At 41.0% G+C, this 22012-nt stretch overlaps 1 protein-coding gene across 5 annotated transcripts in view; it reads right to left on the reverse strand.

Moving 5' to 3' along the window:
- Positions 1 to 17476, reverse strand: part of KIF16B (kinesin family member 16B) — a 165065-nt gene extending 147589 nt beyond the window's left edge. For 2 of the 5 annotated variants that reach the window (XM_063316465.1, XM_063316451.1), the window contains exons 1-3: positions 17192 to 17466; positions 2410 to 2479; positions 726 to 839 (exon numbers count right to left, since the gene is read on the reverse strand). In XM_063316465.1, coding sequence (XP_063172535.1) covers positions 726 to 839; positions 2410 to 2479; positions 17192 to 17238 — 231 coding nt within the window. In that variant the 5' untranslated portion in view covers positions 17239 to 17466. Of the gene's footprint in view, positions 1 to 725; positions 840 to 2409; positions 2480 to 17191 lie in introns of all 5 variants that reach the window. The other 3 variants (XM_063316435.1, XM_063316428.1, XM_063316459.1) reach the window with 2 other exon arrangements.
- Between the last annotated feature and the right edge of the window lie 4536 nt (positions 17477 to 22012).

Genomic DNA, 22012 nt, shown 5'->3' on the forward strand with positions numbered 1-22012 from the left:
TTTATTAAGAAATATAATTAATATCTTCCCCCAAAGCTCTTATAAGTACACACTAAGTAATGTACAGTATTTCATAACATAATCTTGGATGTTCTTAAGAGTCAGGTCAGGTCCCTTATTTCTTTTTTTCTTTTCTTTTACTGGATAGCCCTCTGTAAAAAATATTTATTTTCTGAATCATAAGGACATGAAAATATTCCAAGGAGTATGTCTAACATTACAGCTTATCACCCAACAAGCCTACGTGAATATTGTACAGCTTAAACTTAAGATCATTAATGTGGAAGTAACGATTTGTCCTTTTGGACTCATTCCCAGATTAATTATTGATAAAACTGAAACATCTGTTCAAAAACTGTAAGCATATCTATTCCTTTAGATACACAAGAACAAGAAAAATCCTATACAGTACATTAGAATTTCGAAAAACACAATGGTTTCCAAGCAGAGTTCCAAAGCAGTTAATGGACATTTTTGGACAGAATTGCAGGTTTACATGATTTCATATTATTGGCCAAACAGATCAGAAGATCACAGTGGAAAAAATGCATATGTGTGCTTAGGAAAGGGAATATAAATACTTATAAATGTGCATAGCCAACATATGTAAGTAATTTCTTTCATAATAAGCAGTTGAAATGTTTTAAAATCATCTCTCAAACATTCAGACAGCAAACGTTGGCATTATGTTTTCATTCTGAGAATCATAAATGTCATCAGCCTACCATGTCCTGAGATGCATAGATTGGACTTTCAGGATCAGCTGAGAAGTAGGAGAAATCATACGTAAATGTTTTTGTTCGTTCTCTTCCCAAGTCCCCAGTTCCTCCCTCTGGTATCTAAGTAAGAGGATGGACAATCAAATTATTACTCTCTTCTATATTAAGGTAATAACTGTGCATTTCCAACCATTCCACTTGAGGACACAAAATTATTACTGACAGTATCCTAAACCTAACTAGATTAGTTCAACAAACTGATGTTTCAGCATAAAATATAAAAGTCAGATCAGTATGGAACAGTCAGGAACTGAGTAAGGATTAAATATTTCTATTTATGTCACCATTTAAATTTTATTATAGTAGGGCTTCATGTTTACATTATTTTATTAGCATAGCATTTTTGAATAAGATTTCCAAATCACCTGATTATCTGACCTGTACTCTCTTTTGCAGTAAAGCTGATAATGTTATCAAATGTTATCGAACAGGGAAAAGCAGATAGTTAGTTTACAACATTATAATAGGACACTGACCTTGTTGCATAGAATTTATTAATTTTGCATGGGTATCATCCAGTCAAATTGGACAATTTCAATATTGCAATTAACCGTTTTTCACTTGCTCTAATCTAGGAAACATTCTATATTTATAAAAATAAAAAACACAGCTTGTTTACAGCATCTTTTCTGTCTTCTTAAAAATGTGAGATGAATATGCTAGTGAGTAACTGTTTCCTAAATATTTAAAAATACTTCAAGAAAAGCAGTTTTCAAAAAGGTGATCTCTATATCCTCCATCTACACACCTACATTATCATTATACTGCTACCATTAATTTTTCTTCCACAAAAGTCCCTCTCTGCACTGGTTTATTAATGAGGAGCCAAATGTTAGACCTCTACCATTCTCAAGAACTTAGCCAAACTCAGAGGAAGAGCGTGATCAAGTTACATTTCTTCAAAAATGAGTGGGCTGATTCAATAGACATTCCAGCCTTTTATTATGTGTATCAAGGTTACAGAATTAACAGGAGTAAAAGAGAAAGGAAAACAAAAAGGAGAATTAAATTCCTAATTATTTCAATTAGAATCCCTTTTGATTACTGGGAGAAAAGTGAGATAATTACAAAGCATGTAAAATAAACATGCCATATATTTTTGTTACTTACTAAATGCAAGTTAAATACACTAAATCAGTTTCTACTTGAATTGGGGAAAGTGGGCAAGATGCAATCTGCATGGAGTACACAAACACACTGTTTTGTGGCCATCAACACAGATTACCCAGTTTCCCTTGAGGTATTGGTATGAAACAAAACATATGATGTGTTAAAATCTCTGGATAGACTAACTGCAGCTAAAACAAAGGACCTCCTCCCAAAATGAAAAGACTCAAGCCTACTTGTTCGATATCATGGTATCATAACACTATCCTTTATGACTTCCAGACATCAAAGACAAGAAAGAAAGTGCAACTGTTCACGTAAAAAAAAATTACTAGTTCCCTATATCAGGTATTATCAAATTCTTCAAATCTTTTTCTAATTCAACATTTGTTTTATGATTCTTACCATCCTGGTCCTCTGGTTTTAAATTCTGATGCTGATTTGTCTGCTACAGTTTGTTAAGAGATGAATCAGAAGGATAAACTAAAATAAAAATATTTCCTTAGTGGCTGAATACACTCACCTTTATGTTTGTAATTGTTGTTTGATTTTTCTCCATTGAAATAATAAACTTAGCATCCAGCTCCTGTTCCCTGCAGAGCAAAATATTACAGTAAATTAACATCATAACAACGTTATTATGGTCACAGACGAAACTTAATACATTTACAAAGAAAAACATTTTATCATCTTAATGTCACCCAAATTTATTGAGATAGTCATCTGGTACAACAATGTTGATCTTCTGACAGCATACTCTTGTTGCTAAGAAGCAGAAAACTGACAACGAGAAGCTAACTTTGGAATCTCTGTCTGCTGTAAATTAACTTATGTAAATTGTCTCAGTTCATCCAGGCAATTTTTTTAAAAGAAGCTGAAGTGGCACAGAAAGCCATGTTCCATAGATTTAATTTCACCTGAATCACATGGGCATAGCATTTAATAGAATTTTGCTGAATCTGCTCTCCAAGACTGCTGAAGAGAGACCATTACATAAATCATAAGATAAATCATATGAAGCAAATCTGTTCTTCTGTGACTACTTCTTTTACAATTTTTCATTGCGTGGCCTCTATGATGTCCCTGAGATTCTTTTGAGAAGTCTTTACTTGCCTTGATATGCACTACAATGAGATCACTGTCTAAACTGAACCATGTAGTAGATCAATAATTTCTCCAGCTTTAGCAGATCCATCCTAATATCACTTAAATATGGTTCTAAAATACTGTCTGCTATACAGTCTCTACTCACTTTAACCTCCCTAAAGGACTAGGCACATTGTCTCAGAAACTTGACATAGAGGACCAAAGAATGGCATTTGGTATTTAGAACCTCTATCTGTACATCAAAACACAAGTATGTAGTGCACCAAAATATTATTAAATACACAGGAAGTACTACAGGGAGGAGAAATGTGGAAGTGAGTTTCTAGTGAGTGTAGGAAGGGTATATTATTGTTAGTATTATTGTTAGTATCCTGATTATATTAGTTTTCTACTTTGATGCCTGGTGAGGGTCTCCAGGGTAAATTCTTAGGATTATATTAACTGTACTGTTCATTTACACAAATTACCTGATTTTGGGAAAAATACACACCTTCTTGAAAGTGGACAAATGGGAGAGTCCAAGAATAGTGTCATTAGCAATGCTATGAAGCAGCTAGGGAGAAGGAGGGATAGAGGTCAGGCTGTGGCAGGGGACTGTCATCACTGAAACAGGGTTGTAATTTGCTTCAAGGTTAGAGTTTTGTCTGTTTGCCAAGTGTCACATAGATAGCTAGAAGGTTCTTAGATTAATTAAGACACCTGTGAGCAAGCACATCTGTTCTAGTTCAAGATTTAGAAGGGGCAGGGTTGCCAGAGGAAGTGGGGGGGTTCTGTTAGTGTTGTGTGTTTTTGTATAGATTGGAAGTGCTGTATGATGTATCAAGGAGCAAGGGCTGAAGCTGCTGGAGGACAGTAGGCAACATGGTTGGAGGGAGGATCCCTAAGGAAGGAGGAATGTGCATCTGAAGACCCATCAAGAGAAAGAAGAGTTAGAAAGCAAGACTTGGAGAGCAGACTGGCTGGTGCAAGGAATCCAGCTGCACTGGAAAGCTGCCTGGAGAAGTGTAACCAAGGTGCTGGCTTTCCAAAAGGCTTAGGAAAAGCTCTTTTTCCCTCTTTCCCTCTCTTCTCTAGGCCAAGAGCTGGAAGGGAAAGCACTACTAAGCTGTCTAACAGTTAACCAAGCCATGATGACGTTTAGCAGCTGTGTGAATAAGGAACTCTAAGTATATTAGTTTGCTAAGCTAAGATCACTGTATATAGAAATATGTACACAATTTACTTTATTTGCACTGCAACAAAAAAAATCACTTTGATAGAACACTGTGTGTGTCTGCATTCATTCCTGTGCCCTTCCTGCCCTCCGACACAGGCCACCAGTTACACAGAAATATGGGGTGGCTGGTGGATGTTCCTTGCTCTGCCTTGCTCTCTTATCAGCAATCTTGGGTTGCCATGCTGACCTCCCCTCCCCTCCCCTCCCCTCATCTTGTGATGCCCTTAGTCAATGTCAAGTCAGACTGGAGCAAGACAATACTCATGAGGAAAAAGTTGGCTTGTTTTGCATTATTTAACCTTACCTGGTAAGCTGAGGGAATGGGCACAATACTTGGTTCAGCATCAGAATAAGCCATAAGGATGAGGGATTTTTTTATTATTATTATTTATTCGATTTTTATAGCCACCCTTCTCAGCAAGTGACTCAGAGTGGCTTACAACAATAAAAACTATAAAACAGTTAAAAAATTTCAATTAAAACAATTAAATTACAGAATATACTCCTTCTAGTTCCACCAACCGACATTCCTTGGCTGATGGGACCTGCAGCATACCCAACCCACTAGATTGGATGGGCAGAAACAACTGGAAGAAGATGGTCCCTTAGATAACCCGGTACCAAGCCATGAAGGGCTTTAAGAGTAACAAGCAGCACCTTGAATTGCACCCGGAAGCACACCGGCAACCAATGCAGCTCATGTAGCAGCGGTGTTACATGCGTTGAATATCCGACTCCATTTACTACCCGCACAGCTGCATTCTGCACCAGCTGAAGCTTCCGAATGCTCTTCAAAGGGCAGCCCCACGTAGAGTGCATTAAAGTAGTCCAGATGGGAGGTCACGAGGGCATGAGTGACTGCGAGCAGACTCTTGGTCCAGGAATGGGTGCAACTGCTGCACAACCCAAAGGCGTGCAAAGGCCCTCCTAGCCACAGTTGTCACCTGCTCTTCAAGCAGGAGCCATAAGTCTACGAGGACCCCCAGATTGTGCACTGGGTCTGTCTGGGGCAGTGCCACCCCATCCAGGACCAATGATGAAAAAACCTTGTCACCGGAAGGCCCACAAACCCAAAGCCATTCAGTCTTGCTTGGGTTGAGCTGAAGCCCATTGCACCCCATACAGGCCCTCCAGCCTCCAGGCACTGGGACAGGACATGCACAGCATCACTCAGGCAGCCAGGGGTGGAAATGTAAAGCTGGGTATCATCACCATATTGGTGATATCTCACCTCAAACTGTCAGATTACCTCCCCCAGTGGCCTCATGTAGATGTTAAATAGAAGGGGGGAGAGAACAAAGCCCTGAGGCACCTCACAAAGTAGGGGAGGTGGGTGGGAGCTCCCCCCCCCGCATCAACACCGACTGGAACCGACCCCAGAGGAAGGAGCAGAACCAGCACAACACTGTGACACTCACCCCCAACTCCTGAAGCTGGTCCAGAAGGATACCATGACCTATGGTATCGAAGGCTGCTGAGAGGTCAAGAAGAGCAAGGATGGTCACACTGCCCCCATCCTGCTCCCGCCAGAGGTCATCTAAGAGTGTGATCAATGCCGTCTTCATCCTGTAACCCAGCCTGAACCCTGACTGAAAAGGGTCCAGATAATCTGCTTCATCCAGGGTCCTCTGCAGCTGCCACGCAACCACTCTCTCCACAACCTTCCCTAGAAAGGGGAGGTTGGAGACTGTACAAGAACTATTTAGGCTGGTTGGGTTGAGCAATGGCCCCTTGAGGAGAGGACGCACCACCCCCTCTCTCAAGGAGTTATTAACCACTTCCCAGACCCAATCACATGCCTCCTCATGGACAGCCTTGACAAACCAGGAGGGGCACAGATCTAATACAGAGGTGGCCGAACTAGCAGCTGCAAGGGCCCTGTCCACTTCCTCAGATGCAACCGGATCAAACTCCCCTCACATAACCACGCCAGCCCCCGTAGTCTCCACTGGCACTGCCTTAAAGGAGTCCAACATAGAGCAAATGCAAGTGACTTTATCTGCCAGATGTGCAGCATATTCTTCACATGACCCTGCAAGAGAAACCGGGTATTACTCCCTCCGAGGAGGGACCAGGTCACCCGAAATAGGGCTGCCAGGCAGCAATCTGCAGATGCAATAAGAGTGGAGAAATAACCACATTTCACTGCCCTTACCACCACGAGGTAGGCTGTACTAGCGGCTCTAGCTCATGTTTGATCATCTTTGCTCCACATCTTCTGCCAGTGGTGCTCCAGGCATCTCTTAGCCCTCTTAAGCCTCCTCAGCTCCTCCGTAAACCACGGGGAGCCTCAAGAGCCATAGGCAGAGAGAGGCCGCTCAGGCACGATCCAATCCAAGGCCATCGCCACTCTCTCATTCCACGCGGCCACCAAGGCCTCAGTCGGACCATGCAGCAGACTTCCCAGAACAACCCCAAGCTCCTTCTGAAACCCTACTGGGTCCATCAGTCGCCTAGGGTTGGCCAATCTAATAGGAGGAGGGTGGCGCCAGAGAACTGGAGGCTCACCAGAAAGTGGTCTGACCATGACAGGGGAGAAACCAAAACCTCCCCAATTTCAGAGAATTCTGCCACTGCTCTGACAGAAAAACCAGGTCAGGAGAATGACTACCATTATGCGTCAGGCCCTGGATTACTTGGGACAGGCCCATGGCTGTCATGGTAACCATGAACTCCCGAGCTACCTCCGACCCTGCCCCCAAGGAAGGCAGGTTGAAATCCCCCAAGACCATAAGCCTGGGGAACTCCACCGCCAACCCGGCTACAGAGTCAAGGAGCTCAGGCAGGGAGTTTGCTATGCAGCAGGGAGGCTGGTACAGCAGCAACAGTCCCAACTGATACCTAGAACCCAACTTAACGAACAGGGTCTCGCGCCTGGCAATCTGAGGAGCAGCACCCCTGAATGCCTCCCAAGTATCTCGGATGACCACTGCCACCCCACCGCCCCTACCCTGGGGTCTTGGCTGGTGCCACACCTGGAAACCAGCTGGGCACATCTCAGAAAGGGGAACCCCCCCCTCCTCTCCCAGCCAGGTCTCCGTAATACAAGCCAGGTCAGCTTTCTCATCCATGATCAAATCATGGATGAGGGTGGCCTTATTACCAACTGACCTGGCATTTAGTAGCAGCAGCCAACAGCCCAGGGCCTTGAAAGTCTGCCAGTCAGGGCCCGCAAGTGAGCTCGAGGAACTGGGGAGGGGTATGGGGAGAAGTTACAATATCTGTCTCACCAGAAAACCAATCTGTCTGGAAGCTGAGTGTTTGTACTTTTTATTGGGTCACAGAGTCAGAAAAGGTTTTGTTGACATTCTGGAATATTCCAATAACCATGCCAAAACAGTTCTATAAGAATAATGGCCACAATAGGAACCATGGTGTTGTCTCAGCACATCATAGGCCCAATACATATTGCAAGACATATTCTCTGTTTGGGGGCGTAAAATTGGCTGGTGTGAGGGGGTGGTTTCAACTCACCTGTCAGGAACAGTTCACTTCTTAACAAGACTGAGCTGGCTATAGTTAACATCCTCTACGATAAGGCTGCAGGGACCAATTTAGATGGTCTGCTCTCAGAAACAATTAGAATCAAGAAGATTCCTAAATACTATATGAAAGGTGGGTAATTTTGTTCAGCTTTTGTCTCATTGTGGAACACTGAGATAAGGATCATTGATACTGTTCCTCTGAGGACCTTCTCCAATTATGGGAAATCTGTAATTCTCCCTATTTTACTGGGCAACTTCAGTCAGTGAAGTAAACCGGCAGACAGCTAAAGTGAAGGTGGTACAACTTTCACAGCAAATATGATCAAACACAAACCCAAGTGCATAACAACACCTACTATGTGGCAATGGTGGTAGCAAAGTGAAGTTTATTTATTTATTAAATTTTTATACCATCTGACTCCCACCAACTCAGGAGTTTCTTCTCTACTATCATTACATTCTCAAGGACCATCCACTGGGACTGTCTTGGGCAGTACCTAGGCTTCTGAAGATAATCCTGAAATAAGCTGAGCTGACTGACTCAATAGCCTATTGTGATAGGTTTATGATGCTACAATTCCAGCAGATCCTGATGAAGTTATTTGGGGAGGGGGTATCTGATCAGAATGTATGGGATCAAATTCATGTATTCCATCTTCAGAAAGAAAAGATAGTTGTGGCGATTAAGACAGCTACCTGTCTCCAAACACTTGCCCACTGTGGCTGTTAAGATCTAACAAGAAGGGCCTACTTGGATAGGCACAGGGAGTACAGGGAAATGAAGCAGAAGAGATTAGAGCAATAAAAGACTAAAGTGACTCTATATTTTTACAGAAAGATAGGCTACAAAACCATTGGCTGGGCCACAATGAGTTTTTAAGGCTGGGCCACAATGAGTTTTAAGAAGAATAAAATTGCTCAAATGTACTTGGAGCTGAACATCAGCTGGGGAAGTCCTAGGGAGGTGATTGACCCTACATTTTGTGAGGTTAATCTTTGCTGGTCTATGACTGAATAAAAGTTGATGATTTGTGAGGTTATCTGTATTGAGTTTACCTCTTAGCAGCTTCTGATACCATTGATCCTTTATCCCTCTGGACTACCTCCAAGGGTTGGGAACAGAAGACACTCTTTTACATGATTCTATCCTTCCCTGAAGGAAAGTTTCCAGTTAGTGCTAGTGAGCAGAGAGAGGTTGTGCTTTCCTGGCTACATCCTCCTCCTTTGGAACAGCATACTTCCTCAGATCAGGTTAGCTCCCACCCTGTTAAGTTTTATGAAACCTGTTACAATCTAGTTTTTCAAAAGAGAAGAACAGAGATGAGTAGTGTGCTCCTGTCATGGGTTTAATGATTGATGCTTTAGGTACCAAAATTTTTGTAACTGCAATTTGTTATGTTGTTTAGTTTTAATTTTAACCTCCCTTCTATAAATGGAGTATATAAACTGCTCAGAGTCCCTTTGGGTTGGAGTGGCATATAAACGCCAGCAAAGAAAAAGTGCTGGTCATCCAGATGCAAGCATGCATGGAAGAAGCCAATTACCTACATCCATTTCACTCTGGCTTTAGGCCTGGATACAGCTCAGAAACAGCCTTAGTTGCCCTCATCAATAACTATATTGGGGGAGAGAGAGAGACATGGGATGTGCTACTGCATTGATTATTAGAAACCTTTGACATGACTGATTGTGGTATATCGCTGGAGCAACTCAGTCGTATGGAATTGGAGGCACAGTATTGCCTGGCTTTGTCCTGCCTGCAGGACTGCCACCAAAAAGTGGTAGTAGGAAACTTCTATTTGGGCACTTTGTATTTAAATTAAGGATTCACAGGATTCTGTTTTCTTAACTTGATGTTCAAACTGCTGGAGGTGTTTATCCAGATGTTTGGAGTATGATATCATCAATGTTCTAATGACACTCAACTCCTTTCTACTAGAATGAGAAAAGACTATGCATGCTTGAAAGTTGCCTGGGGACAGTAATGGAATGGATGGGGTCCAAAAACCATAAGCTGAATCCATAATAGACAGAAGTATTGGGTATATTTTGTTTTCAAGTCTAAAAGTTAGGAATGCAGCCCGTAATAAATGAGGGCACTTTCCTTCCGAGAGAACAAGCGTGTATCTTCAATATTCCCAATACCTGTCTGTCACTATAGGCACCAGGAGGCCTCAGTTCCAAAGAGGTCCTATGATTAGCTTTGGCTAATGAACCACCTTCAACTCCATACTGAACCGGATAGCCTAGCCTCCAGGATCTATGCCTTCATAGTCCATTAGATTATTACAATATTCTGCATACAGGGCTACCCTTGAAGATGGTCCAGAAGCTTCAAATGTGCCTGATTATTAAGTGGGATGCTAAATGGAACCACAGAAGACTAATCATGAAAGCACTCCCTTAATATAATTTGATCCATGCATTGATTATCTGGAGAGATATTACTTGTTGTTCTACCAGAGGGTTTGGTTCACAGGACCATGAGCAGTGCCTCCTCAGATGATCTTAATAGACAGGCTGGACTATTCTTGGGGAGTTACGGAACTCCCTCCCAAGGGATGTTCAGCTGGCCTGTATGCTGTCTTCTTTATAAAAACAAATGAAGATAGGGATGTACAACTATTTAGATCCAAAGCAGAAAAACTGCTTCTGATAAGATATCAGCATGCTTGCTGCACTTGTCAATGCTTCCTTTAAGAAAATGCACTTTTTCTTTTCCTCAGAGTAGCTGTGCAGGTCTGTTTGAGTAACAGAGATTTTGAAGCAGAATCAGGATACAATTTTGTTGTATCCTGTCAGCATCCCTTAGCTTAAACATGTATCTTTCTGAGACCATGCAGCTGCTGTGTGAGCCAAGGAAAAGGCATAGTTTAAGGAGAGGCTGTGTCAGATCCCCCCAATCAAAGGTTTCACAGAAACCCTTATCAGAGCATCTATCATCATTTCCTTCTTGAAGGAATGGAATCCGTGTCGCCAGATGGGAGGGGGTGTGAAGTTGGAGTGTGGTTTATTATGGCTATGGAGAACATCAAGGACACGGGGTTGAGATATGCCAGGAATACCATCTGGATGGGAGGGGGGATGACATGGTTTCATGGGAAAGGGGACTAACTAAGAGAATGTAGTTTTTAAGTTAGGTTTGAGCAGGAAATCTTTATTCACAGCTTGCCTTCTGTACTGTTCATTACGCTTCATTAAAACAGTTAAAGGAATCCCAGTCTCCTGACTGTGATTGTGTGAATGCTCGAATGATCAGGTGCTGACAGGCTGACAAGTACAGTCAGCATGCCCGCATCCCCTCCAAGACATCCCTTCTGCTTTGTATTTGAATACCTGCACATCACTAATAAAAGACATCCCTGATTACCCTGGTATTTTTAAGAGCCAATACCAGGAACTATTATTTTGCTTTTCTGTATATCAAATGAACTTTAATTTTCATGTGTATTGTTTTTAAGAATTCTCTTCTTGTGGTGATTTTATTTAAGACTATTTTGCATTCTTGCAAACTGATCAGAGCTCCACTAAGAGGAACAGTGTAAATATAAAATAATAAAAATAGTAATATCTAGAACTGCAGTCAAAGAAATAAAGAAAGCATTGAATCTGATATTGTAGCAGTTGTTAAACAAAGTAAGCAGGTTGTACCTTATACTGTAGCAAAACACTAGGTGATATATCTGGATTAAAAATTAAAGTGTTTCACTTTGTCCTTTTCTTTTTTAAAAAATTACAAAGTTACAGAGATAGCATCTGTCATTTTTATCTGAAAACCCTTAGGACAAGTTTATCTAAAGGAGTTTGCATCTGAAGTTGTTGCACAGAACTTGCTTGAAGAGACTGACCTTTCACTTGTTGCAACATACATTTCTTCCCTTAGTAATGAAGGTAGGTAAATGGTCAGGGAAAAGTGAAGACAGGCATAGACTTGGATTTTAATTGCATTCCCCCCACAACAATTTCTATCTTCTTTTCTTCCTTCAGCTACCTACAGTATGTCCACATAAACTCACTCTCCCTGCCTTCCGGAAAGGGGACTTGAAGTGAAGACTTGGCTCTGCCATCTCACACAGGGCGTGAGGAGGGGTAACCAACCTTGAGGATGGTTAGCACCCTGAAGATGCTCCCGTAAATTAAGAACTTTTTACCATCTATGCCTTGGAATACATTATTTATTTTAAAATATTGTTTTATTATATTTTAACTAGTATTTATTCTTGTTTTATTGTAAACCACCCAGAGTCGCTCTTTGAGTGAGATGGGTGGTTGACTAAATTTGAAAAATAATTAATTAAATAAATCTCTTTAGAAAGATTTCCAAGATAGGATAAGAACTGGAGAAGGCGAAGCAACACTCGGAGAATTGGGTTTGATCAATTTGGGGTGATTCTAACTTCTTGCAACACTCTACCCCGTATTATTTAAGAGGGACTTCTGACTTTTCAGAGAGGTTTTGGAGGGATTGGAAGTAGCAATACAGTATGGCAGAATTTGGAACTTTTTTTAAAAAATGGCCTTGCTTATAAATTTAAGAAACCAAATCATGGAAATTATGTTGCATTCCTTGCTCGTCATTAACTTCTTTTGTAGAAAACTTTTTATAACCAATTTTTATGTGTCAGGGATCTAATTTTCTCTTGGCCTATTTTACACTCTTATATAATCCTTCAGAAATTCTAAGGTAACATTCCTAGGCAACTTTCTTGAGTTTTAGCTTGAGACTCTGGCTCTCTTCTTCAAGGAACAGAAAAACAATTTACAGTACTTCATTGTAGTGACACAGTTTGGTTTCAAGGTGAGCTGTAAGCCTCTTTCTCCCGCAATATGTTGTACTGAACTCTATAACCATCAGAAAACAACTTATTGGCTTATAATCAACACTAATAATCAACAGACAAATTCCTCAGGGATATTTCTCCTTGATACTCATTGATGCATTACAATAAAGTAGTATTTCAGAAAAAGTTATCAGAAGCAACAAACCTTCAGGGTAACAATTCCAGTTAATTTTGTAATGCATAAATAAAGTCCTCTGCTTCCATTACTGACACTGCATTACTAACAAGGCCATAAAGACTAGCCTTGATCTTTTGCTATTGATTAGGAATGGATGGCAGGATACTGGACTGAAATTGAAAAATTAAATGAGTGGAAAACCAACTGACTAAAAAGCAACCATCTACAGTCCTACCCCCATATATCAAATTTATATTAGGAAAGAAAAAAGAAATTTAATACAAAATACACTAGAAGATAAATGCATTAAAATGCATGTTTACAAAGTAGGCATTTGGTAGAAGGAAAAAGCTATAGGGGTATGAGCAATCTACCAATATGTAAAGCCAATGCACCAAACATACTGGTGATACAAAAAAACCAAGAAGCTCAGGAAAAAAATATATTTTGGTCATACAATACTGTAATATCCCATAATAATTTCCTTTGATTTGACCCTAATGACTTCATAAATACATTTTCTTGGCACAAGTGCAGAATTAGCCTGCCACTAGTATCCTTTTATTTTTAACATCCCATTCCAGCTTATAGCCCCTGTATTTTCTTAGTGTCTCTGATTCAAATACTAACATGGGAGACCCTTCTTAGCTTTTCATTGTACTGTAAGTCTAGGTTGGGTGGTGCCTAGCTGGACATGCCCACTATATTATGAGCAATAACAAGGTTACAACCCCCTTAGCACATTAAAGCTAGGGTTAGCAAAAATAAAAAGGCAAGGAATAAATCGAGCATATAAAATAATGGTGGAGTTTAATAAATTTGTTTACAGACAAGTGATACTTATTTAAGACTTACTTTAATAGAGGTTTAAATAAGCAGCTCAATCTGACAATTTTTTAAAGCAATCATTCCACATTTTATGAGAAAAGATGCAGCACAACTTCATATTGTTCCTAATTACAGGTAGTCTTCACTTAACAACCATTCATTAAGTGATGGTTCAGACTTACAACAGTGCTGAAAATATGACTTACAACCAGTCTTCACATTTATGACTGTCACAGTGTCCCCACACTCACGTGATCACGATTTGGGCACTTGGCAACTGGCTCACATTTATGACCATCACGGCATCCCGTGGTCATGTGATTGCCATTTTCAACCTTCCCAGCCAGCTTCTGGCATGCAAAATCAATGGGAAACTGCGTGATTCACTTAACAACCACATGGTTTGTTTAATGCCTGTGGTGATTCGCTTAATGACTGCTGCAAAAAGGGCATAAAATCAGGTTAGATTCATTTAATGACTGCTTCAATGAACAATGAAAATTATGGTCCCAATTGTGATTGTTAAGCAAGGACTACCTGTAGCCAGTTGTCTTTATTTCTATATGTCTTAAGATGTCATCAGTGGTTCATTAATGTCTTATATCTAATTCTTTAGGGTACTCTGCTGAAGCAGTAAGATGAATTTGAAAGGTTCAATAAATCAGAGACTGTTGTTGTATTTATATACATATATAAAAGCATGGCTTGCTTAATCTTCATTTATTGAATAAATCACAATTGGCTGGATTTACCCAGCACAGTAAAACATACACCATGGTTTAAAAGATGCACTAGCCCTCAGACATGAGTTGTGTCACTGCACAATGAATTGAAGTTGTTAAAAGGATGGAATCATTTGTAGGGTGTAATCTCAGTAATGCCATTTATCATAAAAATAAAAGGAAAATACTTTAGTTCTCCCATCTGCTTTTTCTTTTATGTCTTCTAGATTCTAAACTATTCCCAATCTGCAGACGACTGCCTCACTTCATTGATTGATTTTTATTTTTTATTTATATGCTTAGGAAACCTTTTTGAATAAATTTACAAATTTAAAGATAGTTTGGTCATTCAAATATCACAACTGGAAGTTCACCTTTAAGCTAGTTATGAAGCTAGCTTATTTCACTAATACTTCGTTGTTAAGATTAATCAGAGTTTAAGGTTATAATGGCAGAGGTTTCATGTATTACACTAAGCCTTAATGGAATTTATTTGGCTTTGGCTTAATTTATTGTATGAATTCAGCTGTGTGGTATTTCTTCAGTGTAGTAAACAAACAGTGATTACCATATATAAGCCAAGAATTTTAGGTGCCAAAATACACGCAAAATTTGGGTTTGGCTCATCTGGGGATGGGCTTATCTGCGAGTATATTCAGCAATCGTTTTTTTAAAGTAACTGTATTTCCTGTATGTACTCATGGATAAGCCCATCGACAGATAAGCAGACCTCAAATTTTTAACCAAAATGTAATGTGGGTCCGCTTATCCACAGGTAGCATATTTTTCATGGTAATTTGGTTAAAATTCAAGAGTCAGATTATCCATGGATGGGCTTATATGCAAATATATACAGTCAAATTCTGGCTTAAAACAATGTATGAACCCAGATAAATATGGAAATAAACGTTTCTGATTTCCACACAGAGGTGGAAAGTTGCTGCAGTTTATCCTTGTAAAGTTAAATCATGATTTAACTTTAACAGGGTTAAAGGTGAATACTAGCTTGTTTTATATATTACACTAAGCCATTATCTGATCCATTTGATTTTTGGTTAATACTATGTGTGAACAGGTTGACTGTGGTCCATTCAATAAACTACAGTTTTAACAAATCATAGCTTAACACAATGCGTAAATCAGAACACTAAGTATTTATTTATTTATCAAATTTGTCACCACCCATCTCCTCTGACAGGAGGGACTCTGAGCGGTTTACAGCACAGAAGTACAGTTTTCATTCTCTCTATTGCAAAAAAATATAGTGATTTGGTTTACATTGTTCTAAGCTATGCTTTGTTGAATAAATCACAAGTGGCTGGGCTCATGCCGATCGAAAGGTTGGCAGTTTGAATCCGCGTGACGGGGTGAGCTCCCGTTGCTAGTCCCAGCTCCTGCCAACTCATGCCAATGTGAGCGGATTAATAGGTACCGCTTCAGCAGGCAGGTAACGGCGTTCCGTTTAGTCATGCCGGCCACATGACCATGGAAGTGTCTACGGACAAACGCCGGCTCTTCGGCTGTGAAACGGAGATGAGCACCGCCCCCTAGAGTCAGACACGACTGGACTTAATGTCAAGGGAAACCTTTACCTTTACTTTACTGTACTATAAACCACGACTGACACATTACAAGGGCTGTAAGTACAACATGCTATGCCAGAACTAAACAATATCATCACATTATATCTTAACATAACATGTAAAGCAGGTTAGACAGCAAAAATAGCCTGGTAGCCCCAGCTTCTTCCAGTACTAAACAGAGGCAAAAAAAAAAAAAAAGCTAGTGCTACTTCATTGATTTATTTAGGGATCTGGCTGGATAATCAGAACTTGCTGCCTAATATAAAGCTTCATTCTAGGGGCACCACTATTCATCACAACGGGATTCTGTTCTGGCCAAAGTCATGTTTGTTTTTTCTCTCAACTTGTAGGAAAGCATGATGAAATCCTCTACAACTGTCTGAAACAAAATCAAGAAGGCACATGACCTCTAGTTTTTTTTTTTTGTTTGCTTGTTTTCCTCTCTGGTCTCTGTTCACTACAGGAAAATCTCCATGTAAAAAACAATTGTAAACTTTGAAAAAAAGTTTGAAAAACGTGCAAATCAAAAGCTAGTTAAGTTTTAAGGCTGAACACAGATCTGCTGTTGCTCTACGAGGGTTTTTGGTAACCTCAACACAGAGAGATTCCAAATAGGCAAGTAACTGTCTTTGTTTTTGAGGCATTTGCCAACAGTGTGAAGAAAAATTTATTCTGGAATACACTGATACTTGTTATACAAGTGTGATTTTTTTTAAAAAATGTATATCTGAATATTGCTGACAGCTGGTTCTCCACATAATCTGATATCAGATTTCAATGAATTAGAAGCAGCCACCAAGGAGCAACCAATCAGTTACTAGTATTCAGCTTATGGGAAAGTGGAGGCTAAATAAAATATTGGAATCACATTTTTGGTGGAAGTTTACAAGTGGCATGCTTTACCGAAGTTGTCTTTATAAACGTTAAAAAAAAACACAGTTATCTTCTGAACAGAAAATATTTTAATACACAGAAATAAGTCAAGAAGTATCTTATACAATGGATGTTGAAAGGTCCTGCCCACCCATCCGAGCCCACGTAAATCAGATTTTTTAAGAAAGCCAACTTTCCTGTGCCTTTACTATTTAATTGTATCGAGGGGGGAATGGTAGCTTTAGCATATAAGGACCAGGAAACAAACATCCACCTAAATGTCACAAGTTAGGGCAGGAGTTTCCCTTCCACCCGCAGGCTTCGAGCAGCCTTATTTATTTAGCTATCCCGTGTCACTCTGGAAGTTTGCCAGTTTAAAACGGCCAAAGCGAGGGGGAGACCAAACGACGCAGCAAAGCCAGCACAGGTTGCGTATCACACTCGGAGATGCTCTGTCCGTGCGGGGCCGGAAAGAGAGAGACACCCACAAGAGAGGCTGGGGGAGGAGGAGAGAAGGCGCTCGCTCTCTCACCTGCGGTTTATGGGCCTGACTCTGACAGCCACCTTCACCGAGGCCATGGCGCATATCCCGTTCGCGAGCGGGGCCCCCTCTGCCTGCTCCCCGATGGGGACCCACTTTCCCCAGAGACGGGCGCTTCCCCGTGGCTCAACAGCTCACATCCCTGCGAGGACGTGGGAGGCCTCCAGCTCTGGCCACCTCCGCCTCCCGAGCTCTACTCAACGGCCCGGGATCGGGACCGGAACCGGGACCGCCCTCCTGGCGCCAGGAGCGGCGCTGCTGACGCGGCGGCACCTCTCCACAGCCGGCTTCGCCGCGCAGGGCCGGCGTAAGGATGCCGCGGAGGGACAAAGAGCGAGCGAGCGAGCTCATTGCCCGCTCTTCGCCGGAACGGAACGTTTCGCTCCGATCTGGATTCTGGTGAAGGCTAATTCTCCCCTCTCTCTCTCTCGGTTTTATCTGTTCACGGGTCCGCCAGAGGCCACCATGCAAATCAAATGGCCTTTTACCACACTTTCCCTTCCATTTCCGTGGGTGTATTAAGAAGCTTCATCTTTCGGGGCAGACCTCTTGCATGCATAGCCTCCTCCACCCCCGAAGGGGTGAGCGGAGCAGCTCAGCGAGAGCGCATGTAAAGCCACAATTTCTAGCTCCTCGCAAGCGAGCCAGCTACGTCTTTTCGGCGGAGAGAAGCAGAAAGCGCTGTTCCGGCTGGAGATTCAGTCCAGAGGCAAAGAAATAAAACGTGCTGTTGTGGCGGAGCTGCTCTATTCTCCCGAAAGCCGCCTTACAACAAGCGAAGTCACTGACCCATCTATCTGACGTTGCCTAATTTATACTGGCTTCCAGGAACTTTTCCAGTCCTTTCTGGGCTTTGTGCTTGTGAAAGACGTGCATTATTTACTAGCAAGCAGAATGGCCTTTGTAACCCTGGCTTCTGCATATCGTTCGTAAAACACGACCACCAAGCTCATGATCCCCAAAGTAATGTATTTGTGGAAACTTCTGCTGTGAAGAACAAGTGAGACCACGTGTACTCTGCATAGTAACTCGGAGGTTCCAATGAGCTTAATGGAGTGGGTTCACGCTAAACCGAAGTGTGTACTTACTGTAAAGGATTGTGCATCCTTAAGTGCCTTTGTGTATGTGTGGAATACGAATATTTAGCTTGTAGTCCCGGGAAAGCACCATGCACAATGTTAATGATATAGGAACGTGATCATCAAGATTCAAAGAATAGAATTTGGATACTTACTATACTAGGAATAGTATGAGCATTATGCTGCCATCTTGAAGAACTCAGTGTTGAATTGTAAACCCACTCGGAGCATCTTATTGGACCAAAAGAGTGCATAGTTAAATTTGCATCTATCCCATAATACTATGCCAACCAAATTACATTATTTTCAGCTATCAGCATAGTGTCATAAGCACAGTACAGTTTTTTTAAAATAATTTTATTGAGTATTACAGTTATACAGATAAAAAATTACAAAAAAATAAAGAAAAAAATGAAAAGAGAAGGAAAATAAATATATAATGAAAAAAGAAATAGAGAAGAAATAAAAATAATATAATGAAAAAAGAAATATAAAGTAATTTCCCCCTTCATCTCAACAAATATAAACAGTTTTAACAACTTATCACTTTCTCTTAAAATACAACAAATGATCTCTTCTTCCCATATTCCATCTCTTATCTATAGACATATCCTTAAAACCTCATCATTCAGTACTGGTCAGCAAAAGTCCATTAAGGGTTACCAGAAGTAACAACATCTCTTTTAACCTTGATCAAATAAACCAACTTTATATTCCTTCCCTTTATTTTTAATGAAGAGGTTATTGATGTTCTACCTCCAATTTTAAAACCACTTACCTTCTTCCAATCCAGACTTCCTCAATACATATTCAGCATATAGGCTGAGTAAATGTGGAGAGAGTGTACAGCTTGTCTCACTCCTTTGCTGACTTGGAGCCAGTTTGTTTCATTGTGTTCTTTCCAGATTGTTGCTTTCTGTCTTGTGTATAGGTTTTGCATGTGGATAATCAGATCAGTTATTACACACAACTAAAGGCTTTCTATAGTCAATGAAACACATATTGACTGGTATTCTTTGGTTTTCCTAATTATCCAGCATGCATCAGCAATAATGTCTCATGTTCCTCAGCCTTTTCTAAGCCTGCTTAAACATCTGGCATTTCCCTTTCCATGTAGGGCTCTAATCTGTGTTGGATGATCCTGAGCATTATTTTGCTAGTATGCAAAATTAAGGATATTGTGTGCTAATTTGCACATTCTTGTCATCTCCTTTCTTTGGAATTGGTGAATAGAATAGAATTAGAATAGAATTAGAATGGAATGGAATAGCTTTTATCGTCATTCCACTATACACCATAGTGCACATTAAAATGAAATTTTGTTGCAATTGGCTCACCAAAAAATAACAACTATAATATATAATATATATTCTTAACCATTCCACTCCCCTAATCATTATCCCTAATAAATATCAGGGTCCTACATACAACATGTGCCACAATGAAGTAAGAGGGGATTATTCAGGAGTCTACCTATTATAGTTCAGGGACAAAACTTACCCAATCTGGCTGTTCTGCATCGAATGCAGCGGAACCTTTCCCCAGAGGGTAACAAGGAGAACAAGCCATAATAGGGGGGGGAGGGGAGGGACCACTGACAATATTTCGGGCTCTGGACAGACAGCGTGTATGCGCCATGTCCAGAATGAGAGGCCATGAGACCCCAGTTATCCTCTCTGCTGCCCTCACCACCCTCTGCACAGACTTCTTATCCAAGGCACTGCAGCCTCCAAACCAGATGGAAATATGGCTGGGCAATACTCTCTCTATAGTGCCTCTATGGAAAGTAAGAAGGATGGGAGGTGGAAGATGTGCTTTCCTCATCCGGTGCAGAAAATGCAGATGTTGCTGTGCCTGTTTTACCAAGGATGCAATATTAAGAGACCAAGTCATACTATTCTTTATCTGCACCCCCAGGAACCTAACGCTACTGACTGACTCCACAGCTATGTCATTAATAAAGAGTGGTGTGTGGCTGGGCCAGTTGTTTCTAAAGTCGATGATAATCTCCTTGGTTTTCTCAACATTTAGAACCAGGCTATTTATATTACACCGATCCATCAAACCCTTTGCCTCCTCCCTATAAGCCCAATCACTGTCATCCCTGATAAGATCCACCACCGCCGTATCATCTGCATACTTCACAATGGAATTGGAGGTAAGCCTGGCACAACAGTCGTGGGTCACCAGGGTGAACAGCAGTGGGCTCAGGACACTGCCCTGAGGAGAACCGATGCTCAAGGAAATAGGGCTGGAGATATTGTTTCCAACTTGCACCGACTGGGACCTATCAGCCACAAAGGAGTACTAAAACCCAGAGAGCCCAGTTTGTCAACCAAATGCTGAGGAACAATTGTATTGAATGCTGAGCTGAAATCAACAAACAGCAATTGCACATAGCTATTCTTCTCCTCTAGATGTGCCAAGCTCAAATGGAGAACAGAGGAGACTGCATCCTCTGTGGAGCGGTTCTGAAGTGGGCCGAACGATGGGGGAAGTCTGGAGACAATATGGTCCTTTATCAGCCTCTCAAAACATTTCATCATAATGGGAGTGAGTGCTATCGGGTGATAGTCATTAAGACATGCAATTGTAGATTTTTTAGGCACAGGTATAACAGTTGCAGTCTTAAAACATACCGGGACCACATCCTGATGCAATGAAATATTAAAGATGTCCGTGAGAACACCAGTCAACTGATAGCACAGTCCCTGAGTACCCGCCCTGGAATATTATCTGGGCCTGCTGCTTTCCGCATATTGATTCTTCTCAGGGTCCTCCAGACATCAACTATATCAAGGAAAAGTGCCTGTTAATCAGGATGAGGAACAGCCTTCTTTGCAGGGGTAGACTGACCTCTTCCAAACTGTCAGCCCCAGACTTGTTGACATCGCCTGATTCTTTACTGATTCTTCTTCTGGTGCTTGCTTTATTTCTATAGATATTCCATCAATTTCTGTAGCCTTCTGACTTGGTAATAACAAGAGTACTGATCTAACTTTATTTTCTAGTATTAGGGGTTCTTCTATATAGAGAATCTCTTCTAAGGTATCTTGGATGTTGACATTTTTTACTGTACAGATTTTCAGCATTATCCTTCTATCTTTGATCTTTTTGAACCGGTTACTATCTGGCATCCTTTACAATACTAATTTGAGTTGGAACCTACTTCTGTGTCTGGAGAACTTTTGGAAAGCTTTCCTTTTTCCATGTACATTTCCATCTTTGATGACAGCATAGAGGTTGTTGTAATATTGCTCCTTGTGTCTTCTAACAGCTCTCTGAAATTCTTTATTCCTTCTTGAGATTTTTGTCTTTCTTGGCTTTGGCTTCTTTTCCCTTCTTGGTAATTTCCACCATCTGTTCTCTGCTCACCAATTGGGAACTCCATTTATCCTGACCCAAGTGCCTGGGGTAAGAGCCAGGTTTTAACTGCTTTTCTAAAGGCCTGAAGGATTGGGGCCAACTGTATACTGGGAAAGAGATTGTTCCAAACAGCAGGGGTTGCCAGTGAGAAACTGTGCTTCTTGACATTGTTTCAGAGAGGAGACCCGGAGTGTGCCCTCCCTGTTGGTGCTGTACAGAAATGGGTGGATAGACAGACGGACCATGTGGTATTCTTAGTAAAGTAACAAAGTGGTTTACCATTGCCTTCTCCTTCATAGTATGAAATGATGCCTTTGCCACTGTCACAGAAGTGATCATATACCTCCAGCATCTTCCTTATATTGCT

This window comes from Candoia aspera, chromosome 1, assembly GCF_035149785.1.
Source record: "Candoia aspera isolate rCanAsp1 chromosome 1, rCanAsp1.hap2, whole genome shotgun sequence".
Lineage (NCBI taxonomy): Eukaryota > Metazoa > Chordata > Lepidosauria > Squamata > Boidae > Candoia > Candoia aspera.